At 42.3% G+C, this 25,638-nt stretch overlaps 2 protein-coding genes across 5 annotated transcripts in view; one reads left to right on the top strand and one right to left on the bottom strand.

Annotated features, from left to right (window-relative positions):
- Positions 1–1,886, top strand: part of LOC102970019 (adhesion G protein-coupled receptor E2) — a 32,993-nt gene extending 31,107 nt beyond the window's left edge. The window contains exons 18-20 of the mRNA XM_007098127.3: positions 688–856; positions 942–1,052; positions 1,768–1,886. Coding sequence (XP_007098189.2) covers positions 688–856; positions 942–1,052; positions 1,768–1,818 — 331 coding nt within the window. The 3' untranslated portion in view covers positions 1,819–1,886. The remainder of the gene's footprint in view (positions 1–687; positions 857–941; positions 1,053–1,767) is intronic.
- Positions 1,887–19,958: 18,072 nt separating this feature from the next.
- The window catches only part of ADGRE2 (adhesion G protein-coupled receptor E2), a 31,482-nt gene continuing 25,802 nt past the window's right edge, over positions 19,959–25,638 (bottom strand). For 3 of the 4 annotated variants that reach the window (XM_042978416.1, XM_042978418.1, XM_015544736.2), the window contains one exon: positions 25,046–25,435. In XM_042978416.1, coding sequence (XP_042834350.1) covers positions 25,385–25,435 — 51 coding nt within the window. In that variant the 3' untranslated portion in view covers positions 25,046–25,384. Of the gene's footprint in view, positions 21,339–25,045; positions 25,436–25,638 lie in introns of those variants that run through there. The other variant, XM_042978417.1, reaches the window with a different exon arrangement.

Raw genomic sequence — 25,638 nt, 5'->3', positions numbered from 1 at the left:
CTCAAAACATCACATAACAGTTCCCAGAACCCAGCGCACCCTTTCATGGTCATGCCTTCATGCGTTTTAGGCCCCCTGCCTTCCCCTTCTCTTGCCCCACGTGAACGCAGGTTCATCAACCGCATGTCACTTCGTCTAAGAGTTTGGGAATGTCCTTTCCTTTCCTCAACTTTGCACAGAATCAGTGGCCTCTATTCTGGGCAAAGCACATTCTGGGTCAGGTCATGGAGAAGGTGGGGACAGGAACAGCCCTGGATGGGATCTGGGCAGAAGTACCTCACTTTGCAAATGTTACAAGTCATCATTTGTTTTTGTCTTGCCACCAGACTCTAAGGGCTGTGGAAACAGAAGTCTTGTCTTGGTTGTTCTGAATGCCCAAGCCCCAGCCTAGGGCCAGGGGCACAGAATGTTCTCGATGATGTCAGCTGAACAAAATTAGGGGTCTTCCTGAAACATCGTGACCTTTTTGAAACTCACATTCTGGAGTGTCACTACCATCCCTAGTCCCAGTCAAACTGCCGTCCCTGACCCAAACACCATTTCTTTTTATGGAATCATCGACGATAAAGATCCAAGTTGATCGCTACTCAGTAGGAAGCATCCGTGGAGTGGACTTGAAAACAGGTGGGGAGGGGAGGGGGCTGTTGCTCCCGGTGCATCACGAGCCTCGTCTCTCCTCCTACCCAGGATGCTGACATTCAAAGCGACGGCTCAGCTCCTCATCCTGGGCTGCACGTGGTGTCTGGGCGTCCTGCAGGTGGGGCCAGCTGCCCGCGTCATGGCTTACCTCTTCACCATCATCAACAGCCTGCAGGGAGCGTTCATCTTCCTGGTGTACTGCCTCCTCAGCCGGCAGGTACCACGGTCCGGCCCCCATCCAGGACTCTTCCTGTCCCCGCCCCGCCCAGTGAGCTGACCCAGAGCGTGCTTCGCCCCTGCAGGTCCGGGAGCAGTACGGGAAATGGTTCAGAGGGGTCAGGAAAGCCAAAGCCGAGCCTGAGAATTACACGCTCTCAAGCGGGGCCGTGTCTGATGCCTCCAAGCACAGTGCGGTAAGATTATGCAGTGTTCCCAGAGCACTTCCCTAGCCGATCCACTTGGGCGTCTCCTGCCTGCCTCACTGGACAACCTGGGCAGATAGCAGGGGATGCCCTAGGAAGGCTCATGCCTGGACTCACTTGAAGGCACTTCCCTGTCTTGAAACGAGCTCTTCACTATACTTTCACTCGCTGAGCTTCTGTGCCCTCTTGCACATGACTGTCCTCTTTGCATGATATGGTGCAACCACTTTTTAACTATACTTAAAATCAACAAGATAGAAAACACTCAGAAGCAGAGAAAGATGCTGTGGTCAGCTAAGTAATTGGGAAGTAATAATCTGGAGCAGAGATGCCCCAGCTGTACAGGGTCACTGCATATCCTGTATCCCAAATCATTCCATGCTGTCCCTGTATATAACGAACAATAAACACCTGGTGTGTATGTAGTCATAAAAGTGAAATAAGGATTAAGTTGCATTGAAACCTCCCATAAAAGTCTGCAATCATTCCTAGTATTTCCAAAGATACAGACACTGTAAAACCTCATTAGAGAATCACAGAGGGCAAGGGGAGAGATTCTGGCAATGTGAATTGTCCCAAGCATTTGTACGTTCGGGTCCACAAAACTTTTTCTCTTCTTAGACTTCTTTTGACAATATTTTATAGTTTTCTATACACAAACCTTGCACTTTCTAACACAGAATCGTTTTTACACCTTCTTTTTTAGGAGAATTATAATGAACAGCTAACCCTGGTGAACTTGTCTCTTAGAAAGTGAAGAAAACACTGAACTGTCCTCTTTGGGGCAAAGAGTATTAAAAATAACTCTCCTTGGCACCACTGTGGGAGAAAAGTATGCGGGAAACGTTTGTCATTCAGCTGCTGGCAAATTTGGGTTTTCTGGTACATACAAGCATTCTCATCATCTCCTTCCCAGTATAATCAGGAGCTCTAACCCAATACCCCAGTAGAAACCTCTTTTTCCAAAAAGATTCTTCCTCAGGTTGGTGATACATAACAAGGAAAACCAGCCTCAAAGGACTTCCCTAAAATAACACAGGAGAGGAAAGTAATATTCAAATACCTGCCTGTAGAGTAAACAACTAATGCCAGTTGCCCAAGACTTTCCTGATTTTAGAGCTGACAGTATTTCTCCCCAGGAAACATTTTGGTTACAGGCAAAGTAGACCAGTTGGTCTCCATTCATACATACATGCCTCAACTTACTCACTCTCCATTCCTGAAGCCCTACTGATTAATTCCTTCCAAAAATGTGCGCTGGATCAAGGAGATCCAGTTCCCGAGTTCACAGAGTTTAAATGTGGGGGAAAAAAAGTTTCATCCGATGGAGTAAAATCAGAACTATGAGACTCAAGTCTCTGCGTCTTTACATTTTATAAGTTGAGCTGTGGGGAAAGGTGTATATTGCTACAGCACATTTATATCTAACATAATATTTCATCCTTACCATGCATCTAGGCAAGATCTAAACCCAGAGTGGTTCCCCCTCCAAGACATTCCCTGGAGGCTCCCACTGACCAATTTTGTAACAATTTGAACATAAATGACTGTACATGAGTATAATATTTTAGAGAAACATATTCATGAGTCCATAGTGATACTTAGAGGCTCAGTTAATAGATGCAGAAAATACAATAGAATTAGAAGAGCATGATTCTTTCAATATCCCATAAATAGTCACTAAAAGCATTGAGTGAAAGGGTGTTGGAGAACAGGCTGGGACCAGAGCACCAAAGAATCACCTCTTGGATCACCGATTAATTACAAGGGCCAAAGTGCACATTTGCAACGTGGAGATCTGACAGCCACCATCTGAATTAATGCCCATACTTAATATCATCGATGGTGGGCAAACTGACATTAGGAATATCAGGAGATACATACATCCCATTGTTGAAGTTACAACATCCCATTTTTAGTACATAAAAAATTGAAATCTAACCCAGCCTTTAGAGAGAGGGTAACCAAACTATAGCATGCAGGCCAAATCCAGGGAACTGCCCGTTTTTGTTAATAAAGTTTTATTGGAACATTGGCGTATTGTCTATGGCTGCTTTCAGGCTACAATGTCAGAGTTGAGAAATCAGTATCATTTTTAAAAGTGACTAGAGGCTGCTGTAAATTAAAAGAGACAAAAGTGACATCACAAATTCGGCATCAATCTTAGGGAGCCTCTGGTTCAGATATACAGCTCTAGATGACATTTTGGAGACAATGAGGATAATTTGAATATGTATCAGACATTAAAAGTTATTATGATATTGTTCATTTTCTTGGGCATAATAATAGTATTGTGGTTATGCAGAGAATATTCCTTGAGTTCCGAAATATTTGTTGAAGAATGAAGTGTCATAATGTCTGCCACTGACTATCACATGTTTTAGCAAAATGTATCCATATGTGGAAATGAATTGAGAAAGATCTTTCAGTGTGGCACTATGTTAACAATTGTTGACTCTAGATGAGGAGTATGTGAGCGTTCATTCATTGTATCATTCTTCCAAATTCTAAATTTAAAAATGGTCAAAGCTGTCAGAAAAAATAATAAAAAGGTGTCAGAAAAGTAAATACATATACTAGTTATTAATTCATTAAAAATTATATACCATCATAGATTTCTAGACGTCCAATAAAAATGTCTTTTCCTCCACACAAAACTAATTCTGTGAATGGATCTTTTCTAAAACTATGCACAGCTAATGGTGATGGGTTTGAAATCAAAAATTTTAAATAAAACAAAATCATTAAAATATTACGAGAAAATAGGGGGGATCTCCACTTCTGCCTACAAAATAAAAAACGGAAACGAGTATTGTTTTCAACATAACAATAGGAAAAATCCACATAAACTACAAAATCATTCGGTTTCTCAAACTCTCTTACCTATAACAGAAGGTAGGTAAGGACAACAAAGTGGCCTAAAGTCTAAGGAAAGACAGGATTATCCACACATAGGCAGACCTATGGGAAGCACAAAAGGAAGAGATCCGGGTGCCATAGAAATGCTTAAAAGAGAACCTACATTTCTGAATGAGTTGCTCAGGGCCAAGTATGGGCAGTCATGAGAGTGTAGAAACTCTGAAGGAGTGGCAAAAATATGTGCAAAGAACTTGTAAAATTCAATAATAAAAAGGTTAATGAAATATTAGAAAAAGAAATTGATAGGTAATTAACAGAAAAAGGAAAGCAAATTGCTAACAAACGCATAGTTAATCGGGGAGGAGCCAAGATGGCGGAACAGCCTGGAAGCTTTTTGTGTCTCACGTCCATGAAGTACAGCCAGACCCACACTAAACCATCCTACACACCTAGAAAACCGATTGGAAGATTAACACAACAATCTGCACAACCTGAACCACCGAATTCAGCAGGTACGCGGCACGGAGAGCTGAACTTGGGGAGCAAGAAGCCCCGAAGGTAGAGAACCCCTTTTGCAGGCGGAGAGAGGACGGAGACTGGGGACGGAGGGAGCATACGGGAAAAGCACCGCTCCCCAAAAGCAGCTGGAGAGAAAGTGGAAAATTGGAAACAGCCACAGGGACGAAACTACAAAGGGAGAAAGGAGAAAGGAGAGGGTTTAAATTCCATTCAGACTGTAAACAAGGGGAGCGCAAAGGCTGCAACTCCGCAGCTCCCTACCTGGCGGTGCTCTGGTGGGAAGGGCGAATCCCCAGGAACAGAGTGGGGTCCGGGAGGTCCTCGGGCCACACGGGGAAAAGCGGTTCCACTGCCGGAAGGACATTCGGTAGAGACTGTTGACGCCACCTGGTCCCAGCAGACCCCGGAAGGCGGCCACATTCGCTGGTGCTGGGACGAGGTCGTCGAGGGTGAAGCCTGGTGCCAGATGTGTGTTGTGATTTTCCACGGTCCCTGAAACGCTGAGGCTACACCGTCTCGCGATCTTTTTGGGGGGCGGGCTGACACCTGGCCGCAGTCTCGGGGCACCGGCACCAGCAGGGTCCGGCAAGCGTTCCTGGGCGCAGCCGCCATTCGGCCATTGCTCATTCGGCCACTGCTCGGTGAGACCCTCCCCCAGAGGCGCGGAGCGGGTCAAAGCCGCAGTCCTTCGGAAGTAAGGGGCCGGGGAAAACAGCCGCATCTGAGACAAAACTTGGGAGAGAGGTACTGCCTGGGGCCTGGTCACGGAGAGTGGAAAAGCGGGGAGTGGACGAGAGCTGAAAACGGAGGACCGGTGCGCGATTGCCCATCGGGGAGAACAGCCTGGGTGGCTGGGTGGCGCCATTTTTCACCGCTCCTGCGCAGGCGCCTGCGCACCGACAAGCCCTGCAACAATCCACCCCAGGAGGCTAGCGGCGCCATCTAGTGGAGAGCGGAGCCGTTACAACGAGCCCTGCCCAACTGGGCCAACTTCGCTCTTCAAGAACACAAACCTCACACAAACCTCACCTCCGGCTTCATTTCTGGACTATAAAGAGCTACATGGACTGATTCTAGGGGAAAACGAAGCAATTTCAGTCCTACTTCAATCTGTTAGCAGGTTCATCTATTCAATTTTTTCTCTCTCTCTTTTTTTTTCCTTTTTCTCTTTTACAATTCTTTTCTTTTTCTTGAATACAGAAAGAGAAACAACTATTTTTATTTTCAATTTTTCTTAAAAATATCTGTCTTTAATTTTTATTACTGTATTTTTTACTTTGGTGTAAATTTTTTCAACTTCTACTTTACTCCCATCATTTTATTTCAGTCTACTTCAGTGTACTCGCCTTTTCAAATTTTCAAACAATTGCCTTTTTTTCTTTCTTCTTTTTTTCTCTTTTTCATTTCTATTCTTTTTCTTGAATGCAGAAAGAGAAAAACTTCATTTTTATTTTCAGTTTCTCTTAAAAATATTTTCATTTAATTTTTATTACTATATTTTTTGCTTTTGTGTAAATTTTTTCAAATTCTATTTCACTCCCATCATTTTATTTTAGTATACTACAGTGTATTCACTTTTTCAAATTTTCAAACGATTTCTTTTTTTTCTTCTTTTTTCTTTTTTTATCTTTTTTCTCTTTCATTTCTTTTCTTTTTTCTTAAATACAGAAAGTGAAAAATTCATATTTCTTTTTAATTTTTATTAAAAATATTTTTCTATAATTTTTTCCTACTATATTCTCTACATTTGTGTATTTTATCTACTTTAGTGTATTCATTTTTTCAAATTCTCAAATGATTTCTTTTTTTTCTCTCTCCCCCCTTTTTTTTGTTTGTTTGTTTCTCTAATCTATCAAACCACTTTCTACACCCAGACCAAAACACACGTAGGATCTAGCATCATCTATTATATTTTTGTGTAGGTGTGTTTTTAATTTTTAATTTTAATTATTTTTTAATTTTAATTTTTTTAATTTCAATTCTTCTACCTCATTAATTCCTTTTCTCCCTTCAAAATGACAAAACAAAGGAATTCACCCCAAAAGAAAGAGCACAAAGAAGACAGCCAGGGATTTAACCAACACAGACACAAGCAAGATGTCTGAACCAGAATTTAGAATCATGATAATAAGAATACTAGCTGGAGTAGAAAATAGATTAGAATCCCTTTCTGCAGAGATAAAGGAAGTAAAAAATAGCCAGAATGAAATTAAAAATGCTATAACTGAGCTGCAATCATGGATGGATGCAGCGACAGCAAGGATGGACGAGGCAGAACAGAGAATCAGCAATATAGAGGACAAACTTATAGAGAATAACGAAGCAGAAAAAAAGAGGGATATTAAGGCAAAAGAGCATGGTTTAAGACTTACAGAAATCAGTGACTCATTCAAAAGGAACAACATCAGAATCATAGGGTCCCAGAGGAGGAAGAGAGAGAAATAGGGGTAGAAGGGTTATGTGAGCAAATCTTAGCAGAAAACTTTCCTAACCTGGAAAGACACAGACATCAAAATCCAGGAAGCACAGAGGACTCCCATTAGATTCAACAAAAACCGACCATCAACAAGGCATATCATACTCAAATTCACAAAATACTCAGGAGAAGGAGAGAATCATGAAAGCAGCAAGGGAAAATAAGTCCCAACCTACAAGAAAAGACAGGTCAGGTTTGCAGCAGAACTATCCACAGAACCTTGGCAGGCCAGAAAGGAGTGGCAGGATATATTCAGTGTGCTGAATCAGAAAAATGTGCAGCCAAGAATTCTTTATCCAGCAAGGTCATTCAAAATAGAAGGAGAGATAAAAAGTTTCCCAGACAAACAAAAGTTAAAGGAGTTTGTGACCACTAAACCAGCCCTGCAAGAAATTTTAAGGGGACTCTCTGAGGGGAGAAAAGATGAAAAAAAAAAAAAAAAAAAAAAAAAAAAAAAAAAAAAAAAAAAAAAATATATATATATATATATATATATACACACACACACATGTGGATATGTATACATATGTATATATATATATATATATATATATATATATATATACATACATACATATGTGTGTATATATATACATATACATATACATATATATGTGTGTATATATGTATATATATACATACCAAAAGCAACAAAAGATTAGAAAGGACCAGAGAACACCACCAGAAACTCCAACTCTACAAGCATCATAATGGTAATAAATTCATATCTTTCAGTACTCACTCTAAACATCAGTGGACTCAATGTTCCAATCAAAAGACATAGGATAACAGAATGGATAAGAAAACAAGATCCATCTATATGCTGTTTACAAGAGACCCACTTTAGACCTAAAGACACCTTCAGGTTGAAAATAAGGGGATGGAGAACCATCTATCATGTTAATGGTCAACAAAAGAAAGCCGGAGTAGTCATACTTATATCAGACAATCTAGACTTTAAAATAAAGACTGTATCAAGAGATGCAGAAGGGCATTATATCATAATCAAGGGGTCTATCCACCAAGAAGACCTAACAATTGTAAACATTTATGCACCAAATGTGAAAGTACCCAAATATATAAATCAATTAATCACAAATATAAAGAAACTCATCGATAGTAATACCACAGTAGTAGGAGACTTCAACACCCCACTCACAACAATGGACAGATCATCTAACCAAAATATCAACAAGGAAACAATGGCTTTGAATGACACATTGGACCAGATGGACTTCACAGATATATTCAGAACATTTCATCCTAAAGCAGCAGAATATACATTCTTCTCCAATGCACATGGAACGTTCTCCAGAATAGACCATATACTGAGACACAAATCAGCCCTGAGTAAGTACAAAAAGATCAAGATCATACCGTGCATATTCTCAGACCACAATGCTATGAAACTCGAAATCAACCACAAGAAAAAATTTGGAGAGTAAACAAATACTTGGAGACTGAAGAACATCCTACTAAAGAATGAATGGGCTAACCAAGCAGTTAAAGAAGAAATTAAAAAGTATATGGAAGTCAATGAAAATGATAGCACCACAGCTCAAAACCTCTGGGACGCGGCAAAGGCGGTCATAAGAGGAAAGTATATAGCAATCCAGGCCTTCCTAAAGAAGGAAGAAAGACCTCAGATACGCAACCTAACCTTACGCCTTAAAGAGCTGGAAAAAGAACAGCAAATAAAACCCAAAGCCAGCAGAAGACAGGAAATAATAAAGATTACAACAGAAATTAATGCTATCAAAACCAAAAAAACAGTAGAACAGATCAATGAAACCGGAAGCTGGTTCTGTGAAATAATTAACAAAACTGATAAACCCCTAGCCAGTTTGATCAAGAAGAAAAAAGAAAGAACCCAAAAAAGTAAAATCAAGAATGAAAGAGGAGAGATCACAATGAACACACCAAAAATAAAAACAATAATAAGAGAATATTATGAGCAATGCCAATAAAATGGGCAATCTGGGAGAAATGGACAAATTCCTAGAAACATATACACTACCAAAAATGAAACAGGAAGAAATAGAAAATTTAAACAGACCCATAACCAGTAGGGAAATAGTAATAAAAAATCTGCCAAAAAACAAGAGCCAGGGCCAGATGGCTTTCCAGGGGAATTCTACCAAACATTTAAGGAAGAGTTAACACCTATTTTCTTGAAACTGTTCCAAAAAATAGAAATGGAAGGAAAACTTCCGAACTCTTTCTATGAAGCCAGCATTACCTTGATTCCAAAAGCAGACAGAGACCCCACTAAAAAGGAGAACAATACACCAATTTCCCTGATGAACATACATGCAAAATCCTCAACAAGATATTAGCCAGCTGGATCCAACAATACATTTAAAAAAATTATTCACCACGACCAAGTGGGGTTTGTACCTGGGATGCAGGGCTGGTTCAATATCTACAAAACAATTAACATGATTCATCACATCAATAAAAGAAAGGACAAGAACCATATGATCCTCTCAATAGATGCAGAGAAAGCATTTGACAAAATACAGCATCCTTTCTTGATAAAAACCCTCAAGAAAGTAGGGATAGAAGGAGCATACCTCTAGATCATAAAAGCCACATATGAACAGCCCAACACTAATATCATCCTCAATGGGGAAAAACTGAGAGCTTTCCCCCTAAGGTCAGGAACAAGACAGGGATGTCCACTCTCGCCACTGCTATTCAACATAGTATTGGAAGTCTTAGCCTCTGCAATCAGACAACACAAATAAATAAAAGTCATCCAAATCGGCCAGGAGGAAGTCAAGCTTTCACTCTTCGCAGATGACATGATACTCTATATGAAAAACCCAAAAGATTCCACCAAAAACTGCTAGAACTGATTCATGAATTCAGCAAAGTTGCAGGATATAAAATCAATGCGCAGAAATCGGTTGCATTCCTATACACCAACAATGAAGCAACAGAAAGAGAAATCAAGGAATTGATCCCATTTACAGCTGCACAAAAAACCATAAAATACCTAGGAATAAATCTAACCAAAGAGGTGAAAAATCTATACACTGAAATGTATAGAAAGCTTATGAAAGAAATTGAAGAAGACACCAAAAAAAATGGGAAAAGATTCTATGCTCCTGGATAGGAAGAACAAATATTGTTAAAATGTTGATACTACCCAAAGCAATGTACATATTCAATGCAATCCCTATCAAAGTAACGCCAGCATTCTTCACAGAGCTAGAACAAATAATCCTAAAATTTGTATGGAACCAGAAAAGACCCTGAATAGCCAAAGCAGTCTTGAAAAAGAAAACCAAAGCAGGAGGCATCACAATCCCAGACTTCAAGCTATACTACAAAGCTGTAATCATCAAGACAGTATGGTACTGGCACAAGAACAGACACTCAGATCAATGGAACAGAATAGAGACCCCAGAAATGGATCCACAAATGTATGGCCAACTAATCTTTGACAAAGCAGGAAAGAATATCCAATGGAACAAAGACAGTCTCTTCAGCAAGTGGTGCTGGGAAAACTGGACAGCGACATGCAGAAGAATGAACCTGGACCACTTTCTTACACCGTACACAAAAATAAATTCAAAGTGGATGAAAGACCTCAATGTAAGACAGGAAGCCATCAAAATCCTCGAGGAGAAAGCAGGCAAAAATGTCTTTGATCTTGCCCTCAGCAACTTCTTACTCAACATGTCTCCAGAGGCAAGGGAAACAAAAGCAAAAATGAGCTACTAGGACCTCATCAAAATGAAAAGCTTCTGCACAGCGAAGGAAACAATCAGCAAAACTAAAAGGCAACCGACAGAATGGGAGGAGATATTTGCAAATGACATATCAGATAAAGGGTTAGTATCCAAAATCTACAAAGAACTTATTAAACTCAACACCCAAAAAACAAATAATCCAGTGAAGAAATGGGCAAAAGACATGAATAGACACTTCTCCAAAGAAGACATCCAGATGGCCAACCGACACATGAAAAAATGCTCCACATCACTCATCATCAGGGAAATACAAATCAAAACCACAATGAGATACCACCTTACACCTGTCAGAATGGCTAACATTAACAACTCAGGCAACAACAGATGTTGGCGAGGATGCAGAGAAAGAGGATCTCTTTTGCACTGTTGGTGGGAATGCAAACTGGTGCAGCCATTCTGGAAAACAGTATGGAGGTTTCTCAAAAAACTAAAAATAGAACTACCCTATGACCCAGGAATTTCACTACTAGGCATTTATCTTCTAGGGATACAGGTGTGCTCTTTTGAAGGGACACATGCACCCCCATGTTTATAGGAGTACTATCAACAATAGCCAAAGTATGGAAAGAGCCCAAATGTCCACTGATGGATGAATGGATAAAGAAAATGTGGTATATATACACAATGGAGTCTTACTCGGCAATCAAAAAGAATGAAATCTTGCCATTAGCAACTACATGGATGGAACTGGAGGGTATTATGCTGAGTGAAATTAGTCAGTCAGAAAAAGACAAAAATCATATGACTTCACTCATATGAGGACTTTAAGAGACAAAACAGATGAACATAAGGGAAGGGAAACAAAAAGGATATAAAAGCAGGGAGGGGGAAAAACAGAAGAGACTCATAAATATGGAGAACAAACTGAGGGTGACTGGAGGGGATGTGGGAGGGGGGATGGGCTAAATGGGTTAGGGGCACTAAGGAATCTACTCCTGAAATCATTGCTTCACTATATACTAACTAATTTGGATGTAAATTTAAAAAAAATAAAAAATAAAGTTAAATTACTTTTACCTGAAAAAAAAAAAAGAAAAGAAAATCTAACCTAACTGTGTGAACTATCTGAACAAATAGCAAAGTAAAAGAAGAAATGCACGATATGAGTCTGCATTTTGTCAATAAAATACTTAAAGAGGAAAAAAACGCATAGTAATCAAGGATATTGAAGTTAATACAACAAGGAGCTAATACTGTCAAGCATTAGATTGAAAAAAAATCCTCAAAGTTGGACAGTATTCAATATCGGTTAGACCAGAGTGAAAGAGACATTCCCATATGGCATTAGCATAAACTGATATAAACACTTCATTCAGCAATGTGTTAATAGCTATGAAAATTGAACATACCCCTAGGCCCCAGCAATCCCACATCTTTCCAGTGTTTCTCAGAAAAACACTACCATATTCATAGGACGATATTTACAAGAAGGTTGTTTGGATTACATTTGCAAGAATGAAATATTGAAAAATGTGCCAGATGGGGTGCCTGGGTGGCGCAGTCGGTTAAGCGTCCAACTTCAGCCAGGTCACGATCTCGCAGTCCGTGAGTTCGAGCCCCGCGTCAGGCTCTGGGCTGATGGCTCGGAGCCTGGAGCCTGTTTCCGATTCTGTGTCTCCCTCTCTCTCTGCCCCTCCCCCGTTCATGCTCTGTCTCTCTCTGTCCCAAAAATAAATAAAAAACGTTGAAAAAAAAATTTAAAAAAAAGAAAAATGTGCCAGCAACAGAATGCACAACACCAAGAGTGAACCCTAACTTGAACTATGGACTTTGCACGATGATGATGTGTCAGTGTAGATACATCAATTGTAACAAATGTACCTTCTGGTGAGTGATGTCGATGTCCCTGCTGGGGTACACGTGGGGTATGCGTGTTTGGACAAGGGCTATATGGGGAAATCACTGCTCTTTCCTGTTAATGTTGCCATGTACCTATAATTGCTCTTTTAAAAATTAGTCTCTTTTTTTTAATGTTTATTTTTGAGACAGAGAGAGACAGAGCATGAACGGGGGAGGGTCAGAGACAGGGAGACACAGAATCTGAAACAGGCTCCAGGCTCTGAGCTGTCATCGCAGAGCTCGACGCGGGGCTTGAACTCACAGACTGCGAGATCGTGACCTAAGCCAAAGTTGCTTAACCGACTGAGCCACCCAGGCGCCCCTAAAAAATTTGGTCTTTAAAAACATAGAGCAAGGGCACCGGGGTGGTTCAGCCAGTTAAGCATCTGACTCTTGATTTTCGCTCAGGTCATGATCTCACGGTTGGTGAGTTTGAGCCCCTCATTGGGCTCTGCACTGACATGCTGAGCCTGCTTGGGATTCTCTCTCCCTCTCTCTGCCCCTCCCCTGCTCACACAGGCACATGTGCATGAAAGCTCCATCTCAAAATAAATAAACTTCAAAAAAACATCTTTTAAGAAAATAAGCAGAGCAATTTCAGGGCACCTGGGCGGCTCAGTCGGTTAAGCGTCCAACTCTTAATTTCAGCTCAGGTCATGACCTCATGGTGGTAAGATCAAGCCCCAAATCAGGCTCTGCACTGGGTGTGAAACCTGCTTTGTTTTTTAGAATTTTCTGAGGACTCTCAGTATCTGGAATTCAAGAAGGATAGGAGAGAAATGGAGCCGGAAAATATTTTTTATGTTTATTGATTCATTTTGAGAGAGGACAGATGCAAGCAAGGGAGAGGCAGAGAGAGAGAGAGGGAAAGAGAATTCCAAGTAGGTCCCGTGCTGCCAATGCAGAGCCCGATGCGGAGCTCAGTCTCACAAACTGAGATCACAACCTGAGCCGAAATCAAAAGTCAGATGCTTAACTCACTGAGCCACCCAGGCACTCCTGGAGCAGGAAGATATTTAAATAATGGCCAAAAACTCCCCAAATTTGTTGAAAGACGTAATTTCTTGATTCAAGTAGTTCTGCAAATTCTAAGTAGAACAAATACAAAGAAAAGCACACCTAGGCATATCGTAATCAAACTGCTAAAAACCAAAGATAAAAAGACAATCCTAAATGCAGCCAAAGAGAAATGACACCTTACATAAAAGGGAAACAGCAACATAAATTTCCCTTGATTTCGTATTAGAAACAACTGCAGGCTGGGGCGCCTAGGAGGCTCCGGGGGTTAAGCGTCTGACTTCGGCTCAGGTCATGATCTCACAGCTCTTGAGTTCAAGCCCCGCATCAGGCTCTGTGCTGACAACTCAGAGCCTGGAACCTGCCTTGGATTCTGTGTCTCCCTCTCTCTGCCCTTCCCCAACTCACACTGTGTCTCTCTCTCAAAAATAAATAAACATTAAAAAAAAAAAAAAAAGGAACACCTGCAGGCAGAGGACAGTGTAATGTTAAGGGGCCGAAGCAGGGATGCCTGGGTGGCTCAGTCGGTTAAGCACCCGACTCTTGGATCTCAGCTCAGGTCTTGGTCTCTGGGTCGTGAGTTCAAGTCTTGCGTTGGGCTCCACACTGGGTGTGAAGCCTACTTAAAAATTACATGAATGAATGAATGAATGGCAGTAGCAGTTGGAACACAGGGACTCACTGGATCAGGTGTGCCATCATATCCAGCCGGCCCTGCTTCAGGGGTAGCGTTGTGCTGATGTAGACAGGGCTGCAAGGAGGGCCACTTACATATGAGCATTCTGTCCTTATCCCATTCAATTTCTCCTCTGTCCTCTCAGACATGCAGGTCCCTGAATTCTGACTTTGACCCCAAGATTTACGTCTGCTCATAATCTGGTTTGGCAAACTACAGCTCGTGGGCTGGCTGCTTGTGTTTGTAAATGAAGTTTTATTGGCACAGTCGTGCCCGTTCGTTGATGTTTTGTCTGTGCCTGAGTTTGGCGGGGACAACCATGGAGTTGAGTCATCGTAACAGAGACCATATGGCTCACAAAGCCGAAATATTTCCTGTCTGAGCCTTTACAGAAGGTTTGTGTCGTTGTGACCGAGCCCACATAGCTCACAAAGCAGAAAGTATTTCACTGCTAGGAGGTAACCCAAATGTTCACTCACAAGAAGTAGTTAAACATGATACAGCCATACTAGGGAATACTCTACAACTGTGTAAAAGCTATATGTGAAAAATGAATTCCACGATGGTACACGTAATATGAACCCATTTCTATAACATGCATGGAGATATATAAATATATATGTACATGCATAGAAATAATGATAAGAAAGATGAATATAAAACTATACACAGTAGGGGCACCCGGGTGGCTCAGTCGGTTAAGCATCCGACTCTTAGTTTCAGCTCAGGTCATGACCTCATGGCTTGTGAGTTGAGCTCCACATCAGGCTCCATGCTGACAGCACAGAACCTGCTTGACATTCTCTCTCTCCTTCTCTCTCTGCCCCTCCCCTGCTCACTCCCTCTGTCTCTCTCTCTCAAAAATAAATAAAATTTAAGAAAAATTAGCACACTTTACACACTCTGTGTTAGCCAATTTGACAATAAATTCTATCAATAAAATAAAATAAAAGTTTTAGTTGGAAGGGAAAAAATTTTTAACAAAACTATATACAGTAGATACCTATAGAAAGAATGATTGTGGGCATGTGTCTGTGATGTAAGGGGGTGTAAATGGGATGTAAGGGGAAACTTTCAATGTGTAGATTCCTACAGCATTTAAAGGAATTACAACAAGAAAAAAGTATAGATTTCTTGTGCAATGAAAAGCAGAACCATTATGTACATATGTGAGGATGCATAAGAAAGGAAATGATTTCTAGGTAGGTAGGATTACAGGAGTTTTTATGGTCTTTCGGACATATTTTTGCTACTTTCTTTTACTTCTGTAAGGGTATTGACAATTTCTTTGTGAATAAAAAATATGTACATTAACCCTTCTGAAAACTGGTGTTTAAGTGAGAAATTTACTCTTTGGGGAAGTCTTACAAAATGCCACAGAGGAGAGATGAATCTAGAAACTAAGTCTTATCTTAAAAGATCCATGGGACTTTGACCTGAGAAAAAAAGAGGAGTTGAGGAAAAGCAATCCATCTTACATAATATAAAATGGAAGGAAAAAACTGGAGGCTGATGGGAGTGAAAAGTAGCACATGTATTATACTAGAGAGAAAGCTTCAATTGTGGAAGGCTATGGTTATATCCATATGGATAGAAGATATGGATGGGTTTGGTCTGCGGACAGAGGAATTTAGACTATTAGGTGATGGAGAAGAAAAGCTGGTATCTAAATAGCACTTTGTAAGCTATCACCATAGTCTCAGACATAATTATTCATAAAGTTTCTATTTGCAGCTCCAGACATTACCAAACAATTCTGTTAAAATTGAAACAGCTGAAGAGATCCAGAAAACGAGTCTTCATAGATGTTTCTAAACTCCATTGCTAACGTGCCTAAAAGTGGTAATGTTATGAGGTACAGTAATGTAAATAATATAACATATTGTGTATTCAAGAAGAGAATGACCCTGCATTAATCACAAGAAATAGAATATTAATTCCCCCAAAGAATTTTGAAGATGAATATTGCTAGAGTAAACTGAACTACCAATTCCTACATAATTAATAGACGTTTCTTAATGTTTCAGTATGAAATAAATCCTTGTTTACATCAGAAAAAAAAGAAAAGTAGAACCATTAAAATCTTAATTCATTACAAAAAGATAAAAGAAAAGAAAAACCCAGGTAAGCAGATTATGAGATTCACACCTGACTTTCACGATTCTCACCCCTACAAAATGGCTTCATCTCTGGATTTGGGGAATAGAAAAATATTTTCATATTTTCCGGACTCTATTTTACTCAAATCTCTCTCTTCACAAATACAACAATATTCCAAACGCATAAACATTTTTGGAAGGGAGAGAAGTCACTTGCTTGTCTGAAAGCTTCCAATTGCTTTACAAGGCACATGGCATAATTCCTTCTCCTCTCATTCTCTTCCCAAAATGCAGATTCCTTCCAAATACCACTTCAAAGAGACTTTCCAAGTCCACCTCTTACCGACCCCTTTCAGGCACTGTGTCAAGATAGTCCCATGTGCGAACATTGATTTTTTTTTTTTAATTTATTTTTCAGACAGAGAGAGACACAGCATGAACAGGGGAGGGGCAGAGAGAGAGGGAAACACAGAATCGGAAGCAGGCTCCAGGCTCTGAGCCATCAGCCCAGAGCCCGACGCGGGGCTCGAACCCACGGACCGTGAGATGGTGACCTGAGCCGAAGTCGGACGCTTAACCGACTGAGCCACCCAGGCGCCCCGAACATTGATTTTTTAAGTTTATCTCCAACTGGGAACATGTCCTAGCTCAGCTGCTTGCTAACCGTGTGACCATGGACCAATTAGTTCGTGTCCATAAGTCTTAATTTCTTCATCCCTAGAATGGGTATAAAAAAAGATGTATGAAATAATCTATTTGGTCACTTAACTAATAACATGTTTTCTCTTGTGTGTCTGGCAATACGCTATGTGCTTAGCGCTGGATATCTAACAGGCAAGTGCACAAATGAACGGACCTCCGCGCAAATTAAGGCAAATGCTATGAATAAAACGAGCACCCTGAAACTTCTTTCCAAAATATAACTCTTGAGATGTTGACTGATCAATTGTTGATTGAAAAAACAATGAATGTTTTTTCCAAGTCTTTATAAATTTGGCTTATTTGAAGGCATAATGGGAGAAAAACTTATGATTAGTTAGGATGCTGAAAAACTAGAGTCAAGGTAAAGATAAACGTGACAGTGGACACCACATATAGCAAAAATCAGGGTGGTGTCAGAGGAGTGTCTGAAGTTGGGGGACACTGGTCTAAAGGGTTTCCTGTTCCCAGTGGTTAGTTCCGAATGGTGGTTGTCATGAGTGGGAGCCCCCTGGACCAGCTCCAAGTCATGGTCTTTGGCTTTAGACCAACATGGAGGAGGTCAAAACAAAACAAAACAAAAAAGTCAAGTGTGCCCCAAAGGAATGGATCACCCACCTGAGTGTGGATGACAGAAGGTCAAAGAATGAGAGATGGAGACAGAGAGAAAAGTGCCCATCAGGTCAACCATGAACTTTTTCTCAGCGTGGGGTCCCTAACATTTAGTTTTCCATCATGCTTTTCAAAACTTTCCAAATGTTCTGCATTTTTCTCGCATTCCTTTGGAAATCAGAAAACCATGTAATTTTCTCTCTGAATAGGAAGTCAGTGCTGTACTCATAACCTTAACAATAGTTGTGTGGGAAATAAGTTTAAGAATTCTCTAACTTAAACTTAAGGGTTAACAAAGCATAGGGTGGAAAGCCCCCCGCAGGGCGAAAGCACCCAAGGTTACTTAGCGAGACAAGTAAATTGTTATCCTTAAAACTGCACGCTCCATCAATCTTAAACTTTAAAGATAGCAGCTAATTAGTTATATCGCCTACAGGAAAACACTTTCCATCTGGCGCCAGTATATCATTGTGCTTTGATCACAACTTCAAATGCCACCTGCCCCCCCAAACCCTTTGCTTCTTACGCACACAAGTTAATGGCTACTATCTGATTGTTTTCTTCTGCATGTTCGCCGCGTATGTAGAATCTTGAGAGCTCAGTACCTATGGAGACACAACCCCTATTCGGGGCCCTTGTCTCCTCCCAGACATTAGCCTCTCTCGTTTTCATTTCTGCATCTGCTCTCTTGCTGGACGAGAACTCCGGACTCAAAGTCTGAGCTATAATTGCTCGAGGACATTGTATGGCACACCTGCCCATGGATGAAGGGGCAGAGAAGAGAGGTGTGGGCACAGCTGCTCCTTTTTCTTCTCTTGAAGAAACTCCTCAGACAGGTCTCTTCACCAGGCTCCCCCAGGCTCTCCCCTTTCCTCACTACTTCTAGTCCATTTCTCCACCTCCCTTCCCATCTTGGTCTGCCGGCATCACTATATTCCCCTACCTCTATCCACCTAGTCTTCCCTAAGTCTGCAAACCCTGCCCCCACCTTCTACAAACCATTGCCCACCCCTTCATCATCCCATTTTCTCTCCCATTCCAATCTCCCTAGTCCAGTAACCTCCACCAAGTCCAGAGTCACCCTGCTCCCAATGGCAAAGAACACCAAGAACATTCTGATTCCATTCAAACACCCATCACCTATTTCCTTCCCTGGTCTCATATATCTGCCCAACCCTTCCCATTCTTCTCACACTTTTCCTATATCCCTATTTCAACAGCAGCCTTTCAGCCCCTCACCTGGCACCCTGAGCCCTACCAGGGATGCAAACACCTCTAGCCTTCCTCTGTCTCTACCAAATACTTGGCCCCATATTAAATTTATTATAATTTCTCCCCAAGTTCTCACTCCTTCCCATGCTTCCAGGGCTCCTGTACTTCACTGCCTTCTTTTACAACCACACATTCTTGTTTCCCCTTGTTCTCCCCTCCATCCACCCTGCTTGTACTCAATGGTTCCAGCCACCTGAGAACCACTGGACTTCTGTCCATCCCAGATCGCCAGATCAATAATCCCCAGAGTGTCCTGGGTGCTCCAGTCCCACCAGCTCACCTCATTTTTCCTCTGGTCCACAAACCTCCCCCATTTTCCCGCCCCCTCCCTTCCTGTTCCCCCAGTTGTTATACCACCTCAGACCTATTCGGCCCACCGTCCTGAATCCCCGCAAGCCCTCTAAGGGGCCCCACTCCTGCACCTTCCTGCACCCTCCAGCCACCATTCCTCCATGTCTCCCTCTATCTATCCCCTGTCCCTCCTAGTCTCTCCCATCCATCCCCTACCCCCTGTCTACGGCCGTACTCACCCCTGATGCTGTCTCTCTCCAAATCCCTGTTGCTCCCACTTCCCCCCAGCCCCTACACACCACCTAGTGTCTCCCCAGTTCCCCTAACACCAGCTTCTCTCAAAACAACCCAATTCCTATCAAGCCCCCTCACCATCCCTGATCTTCCCATCTTCACTCACAAAATATCTCACTTAGTTCTTCCCAGGCCCCTATCCCTACCTATCAGTCTTTGGAACTCCTAGCCCAGAATGCCCCAAAGGAAGGATGACTGATCTAGCTCAGCCCCTAGCATTCCCCAGTGGTCGGTCCCCTCCATGCATTCTATTTTACTACTCCTTCCCCCAATGCCCTGGCTTCTATTTCACTTCTTAAGCCCACCTTTCTGGGGCACCTGGGTGGCTCAGTCGGTTAAGCAGCCTACGTCAGCTCAGGTCATGATCTCGTGGTTCATGGGTTCAAGCCCCACATCAGGCTCTGTGCTACAGCTCAGAGCCCGGAGGCTGCCTCTCTCTTTGCCCCTTCCCTGCTTGTTCTCTCTCTCTCTTTCTCTCTCTCTCTCTCTCTCAAAAATAAATAAATAAACATTTTTTAAAGCCCCCCTCTGAATCCCTGGGAACTTCCATATCCCAGATGCTCTCTCTTGCAACCTTACATGGCTAGGACCCAAGCACCCAACCTCTGGATATCAAAGTCGTCCCTGGGACTTGACAACTCTAAGTCTGCATGTTCTGCTGTTTGTGGTTTTGTGGTCCCTGATTTTAAACTTCCTGGTTCCATGACACATGGGCTCCTTAACTTTCAGCTTCTGAAAACTTCTTGTAACATACTTCTGGTGTCCAGATTCTACGTTCTCTACCAAGGTGTTAAATCCTGATTGAGTCCCTGCTTCCTCGTCCACACAATAGCCATCAGATCAAGGAATGGGGGCAAGTGGTGATGTAAGCTGCTCACAGCCGCCCCCCAAAGCAGAGAGCTGAAGGGAAAGACCTCTTCAACCTTGTCTCTTCGTCCCTCGCTGCCACCTTTGATGGATGGGTCTTGTACTGGAGCTCTAGTGTGAGAAGTGGAATCTCACTTCAGAGACTTGCCTCATGGCAGTGTCTAACTTGAGGACAGAATTCTGGGGAAATGAGCTAGAAAACAGCCATGCCCACTTGCCCTGGTTAACTACTGTCTTTGGGTTTCCTACCAGAACTTAGTCTTTATTTTCTCACTTAACATTCAAAAATGACCCATCAGGAAATTAACATTGTTATTCCCATTATAAATAAGGAGACAAGATTTGATAGGCTTTAAAAGTGAAGATAAAGGGACAAATGCTGAGATCTGCCTCCCAAACCGTAACCATCTAGGGATGCTGCTATCAGATAACCCTCGAGCTCTCTCCCACCTGCCCTCCCCAACGAGGGTTTGTCCCATGCCTACCATGTCCCCACAGGCACAGGATCCCCTAGACCACAGTACCCCTTTCTTCTGGTTTTCCATCTTACAGATTGTTGTGGACTGAATGTTTGTGCCCTCCTACCCAATTCATATGTAAATTCCCTAGCCGCCCCCCACCCCCCCATGAATGTTGTACGTAGGAAAATCCGTTGAGGTGAGTTTTCTGGCTCATAGATTGTCAAAATCTGGACGCATCTTTGTAGGAAGGAGAGGCTTCGGTGAAGGGCTTAACCCAGAGTGACCAAGAAATTGAGCCACAGCTGGCCCTTTCTATGTTGGAAGTTTTCTAAGCACACTTAAAGGCACATAAAAATTCCAGATTTTGCAGGAACTGAATGTCAAGCATGGTTGACGTCTTTCACATTGCCGACACGATGAATTTCTTGAAACACACACAACAAAGTCTTACTTGTCCTCTGGCAGGGGCTCAGAGAATAACAGTTCCAGTTTTCCACGGATTTAAGAATATATAATTCAAAAGGTTGTTTTAATTAACCTAGAAAAAATAATATTTTACAAATTATGTCTAAGACCACAGAAAGATAATTTTAAAGTTTCCATTGAAAAAATAAATAAGAAATTTAAGAAGCCTTCAATTTTTTTGTGAGTTTCAATCATCAAATTTTCTTGCCAGATGGTTATGTCAGAGGAACATCATAAAGGCCATATCACAATGTACTTTGAGAAACACTGGTCTTCCTCAAAAGTCCCATCTCCCTGCATTTCCTAACCCCCAAGGTATAGAAGACAAGAACAATGAAATGCGCTACAGAAAAAAAAAAATGATCTGTTTCAAGATATATGTCCTGGTCTCTCTGCTTCTGAGTTTGTAAAATGTTGCTTTACACATGGAGAAATAAAGGAGAGTGGGGAGGGAAATTAATGCAAGTCTGGAATACTGTGTGTCGTCAATCACCTAAGATGTAAAGTAAAAAACATGGATTTCGTCTTGTTCCCCCTTATCCTTTCCATTCCCAATATAAGTTACTTCTTCCCGGGTCTACAGGAAGATCACTGTAATTTCTGGTGTTTGAGTGGGGCAGGCTCCCATGCTAATCTCTATACAATAAGTTGAAAAAAATTGTGCTTCATGAAATTATTCAGAACTGAACACAAGAGCAAATATTTTGTTTTTCTTGAACGAGGCTTCAGGAAGCCACAGAAGAGATGCCAGGATGAGGCCCTCCTGTATCTTCAAACACCAGAGGCACCAAGTTTTAGGAGACAGCCGAAGATAAAGTCACATTAAGCAATGGATTTGCTTGGTTCTTTGCCCACAGATAGTAGAAACAGCTGATCAGATTACTTACATTTTAGACACCTTCATTGGCTATCTGATGCTAGTTTTCTCACAGAAAGTATGTTTCTTTCCTTCGCTGGGCATATCATCTCAGGGTAGGGGGTAGATATTTACTCAAAAACTATAATATAAGGCAGATTTTTGGTGGTTCTACCATAGGCAAACCTCACCTACATACAACAGGTGGGGTGCCTGGGTGGCTCAGTCTGTTAAGCATCTGACTTCGGCTCAGGTCATGATGTCACAGTTCATGAGTTCGAGCCCCACGTCGGGCCCTGGTGCTGACAGCTCAGAGCCTGGAGCCTGCTTCAGATTCTGTGTCTCCCTCTCTCTCTGCCCCTCCCCTGCTTGTGCTCTGTTTCTCTCTCTCTCTCTCTCTCTCTCTCTCTCTCTCTCTTTCAAAAAGAAAGTAAGAGAAAGAAGAAAGAAAGAAAGAAAGAAAGAAAGAAAGAAAGAAAGAAAGAAAGAAAAGAAAGAAAGAAAGAAAGAAAGAAAGAAAAGAAAGAAAGAAAGAAAAGTGAATGGAACAATGGGCCACTAGCTAAAGAATACCAGCAGCCTCTAGATGCTGGAAAAGATGAGAAAACAAAACTCCCCCATAGTCTCCAGAAGGAATTCAGCTCGGCTGACACCTTGATTTTAGTCCCCTAAGACCCATTTAAAACTTTGAACTTCTAAATCTGTAAGATAAATTTTTGTGTGGTTTTTAGCAGTACGTCTGTGATAGCTTGTTTACGACAGCGGTAAGAAACTAATACAATCAAAGTATAGGAGTGGAAATATCCATCTTCTGGGGCTCTGGAGCAAGGGAAGCTCAGGTCCTAGTCAGGGGATCCTAGGAGCTAGCTCCCAGGGATGGGAACATGGCCTTGCTGACGCTGAGCTAATTCAAGAACATGAAGGGTTAAGTACTGTTAGCATGCCCTAAACAGAAAGGTGTGGGCTGAGTGTCACATTCTTCCTGAGTAAGCTCAAGCCCCGAGTGGGACAGGGCTGTGATACGGCCAGAATGGAGCATCTCAGATCTTTGGGACCCTTCCCTTGTACAGATGACATCTGCACTGAGGGAGGCTGCATTGGTCCTGCCTAGTCACACTCCACATCCTTGGCTGAAAAAACGTTCACAGTGTGTGTGTGTGTGGGGGGGGGGATGTTCAGCCCCCTTCCACCAAAGCATGAGGCACCTGAAAGCCTGCAAGTGGAAGCAAGTAATTCGTTCCAGTTGAGTGAACCCAAGAAAACTGTCTCATGTGTATGGAAGAGAGGAAGGAGGCAGTGAAAGATTTTAGATGTTTACCGATTTGACCAAGTTCACATAGCAAGCCCTTGATAGAGCTGGTATTTCATTCCAGACCTGTTTCAGTTGGAGAACTAAGATCTACACGATGCTCTTGGGTCATAAGGAAATACTTGGGTGTCAATAAGGAGACATGATGGTCAATAATAAAACAACAGGGCAGAGGGGCGCCTGGGTGGCTCAGTTGGTTAAGCATCTGACTTCAGCTCAGGTCATGATCTCGCGGTTCGTGGGTTCGAGCCCCACATCAGGCTCTGTGCTGACAGCTCAGAGCCTGGAGCCTGTTTCGGATTCTGTGTCTCCCTCTCTCTCTGACCCTCCCCTGTTCATGCTCTCTCTCTGTCTCAAAAATCAATAAACGTTAAAAAAAAAAAAAAAAAAAAACAGGGCAGAGAATTGTCTTGAAATTCCCGAGAGAAAGAGGCGTCATAAACTAATCAGTAGTTTGTTCTAATATTTTACTCCCCTCCTGGTCAGGCAGTTCATTCATTCATTTATTCATTCATTTGTTTGCTCATTGGATAATTATTGAGCACTTGGAAAGTTGGGAAGAGATTGACGAACAAGCAAGTTCCTGCCCCTTCTGCAGCTGTGGTGTGTTCATTTAATTTAATTTAATCAGCCACACAGCAATTATGTGCGGAGCATTTCTGTATGCCTGACGCTGTGTGAAATGTTGGGGATACATTAGGGAGAAAACCAACATGGTGCCTGCTGGGGCTGAAATCTAGAGGGAGGACAGACACTAATCAAAGAGCAAACACCAAGAGTAAAATGACTCTGACAAATGCTCGGCAGGAAAAGCCTAGGGGCTATGAGAGTGGAAAACAAGAAAATCTGACCTAATCTGAGTGAGAAGAGAAGGCTTCTCAGAGGAATAGACACATGAGCTAAGATCTCAGGGCTTCCATAGTTTTGTGTCAAGGAAAACAAAAGAGTGTTTCAAGGAGAGGAAATATATGCAAAGCCTTTGTTCCAAAGAGGCACAGTGAAGGGGCACCTGGGTGGCTCAGTTGGTTAGGCAAATGACTTCAGCTCAGGTCATGATCTCACGGTTCACAAGTTTGAGCCCCACATCAGGCTCTGTGCTGATGTTTCAGAGCCTGGAGCCTGTTTCCGATTCTGTGTCTCCCTGTCTCTCTGTCCCTCCTCTGCTCGCGCTCTGTCTCTCTCTCATACAGAGAGAAGGGCATGTGAGTAGAATCTAGAGGGGATAAGGATGGAGTGTTTCATGAGAAAGGACTGAGAATCAGTGTCACAAGTTTCTGAGAAAACGTAGGGCCATGGAGATCATTGTGGGTCTAAAAGATGTTTGTTTCAGGGCATGACGGGGAAAAGAAACCATATTTGCTAGGTTGAGGGAGTGAGTTTAAGGCAAGGAAATGGAGACAGAGAGAAAAGTCAGCTCTTAATCTGTGGCTAAAAAAAGGTAAGTAGTACATGCTTTTAATTTTTTTTTAACATTTTTATTTATTTTTGAGAGACAGAGAGAGGCAGGGCACGAGCGGGGGAGGGACAGAGAGCGAGGGAGACACAGAATCCGAGGCAGGCTCCGGGCTCCGAGCTGTCAGCACAGAGCCCGACACGGGGCTCGAACCCACAAACTGTGAGATCATGGCCTGAGCTAAACTCGGACGCTCAACCGACTGTGCCACCCAGGCACCCCAGTGGTACCTGTTTTTTAAGATAGAAGAGAACCAAACATGTTTGCTTGACTATGGGAGGAATATTCCCAGATGGTAACAGAGGGAAGGGGAAGGAGAGAGGGAGAACGTGTGAACAGTAACTTAAAGATAACTGATAAGGCATGACGATGGGATCCAAAGAGCAGGTGGAAGCAGTCTCTACTGAGCAGGAGAGAGACCGCATCCATGATACGGGGATGTGAAAAGGATGCACGAGGATGTTTGGTTGGAATAGCCAACGGCACGGAGTTCACAAGGTGTCATCGTGAGGGCTCTGATTTACCCTGTGAAACAGGTGGTGAGAACATTTCCTGCAAAAGAGGGAAGAGACAGAAGATTCAGGGGCAGAACCAGTGGTAGTGGAGGTTGGGTGAACAAGGTAAAGAGAGAAACACAGAAGGACTTCCTGGCAGCATAGGGGGCTCCTTTAGATGGGAAGGAAGACCCAAGGGATTTCACAGAAAGTGGAAGAGGTGAGAAAACGTAGGAAAAGAATTTGGTTAAGGGGTGCCTG

Source organism: Panthera tigris, chromosome A2 (genome assembly GCF_018350195.1).
Source record: "Panthera tigris isolate Pti1 chromosome A2, P.tigris_Pti1_mat1.1, whole genome shotgun sequence".
NCBI lineage: Eukaryota > Metazoa > Chordata > Mammalia > Carnivora > Felidae > Panthera > Panthera tigris.
The sequence above is the reverse complement of the archived record's forward strand: the minus strand, read 5'-3'. Positions and strand labels throughout refer to the sequence as shown.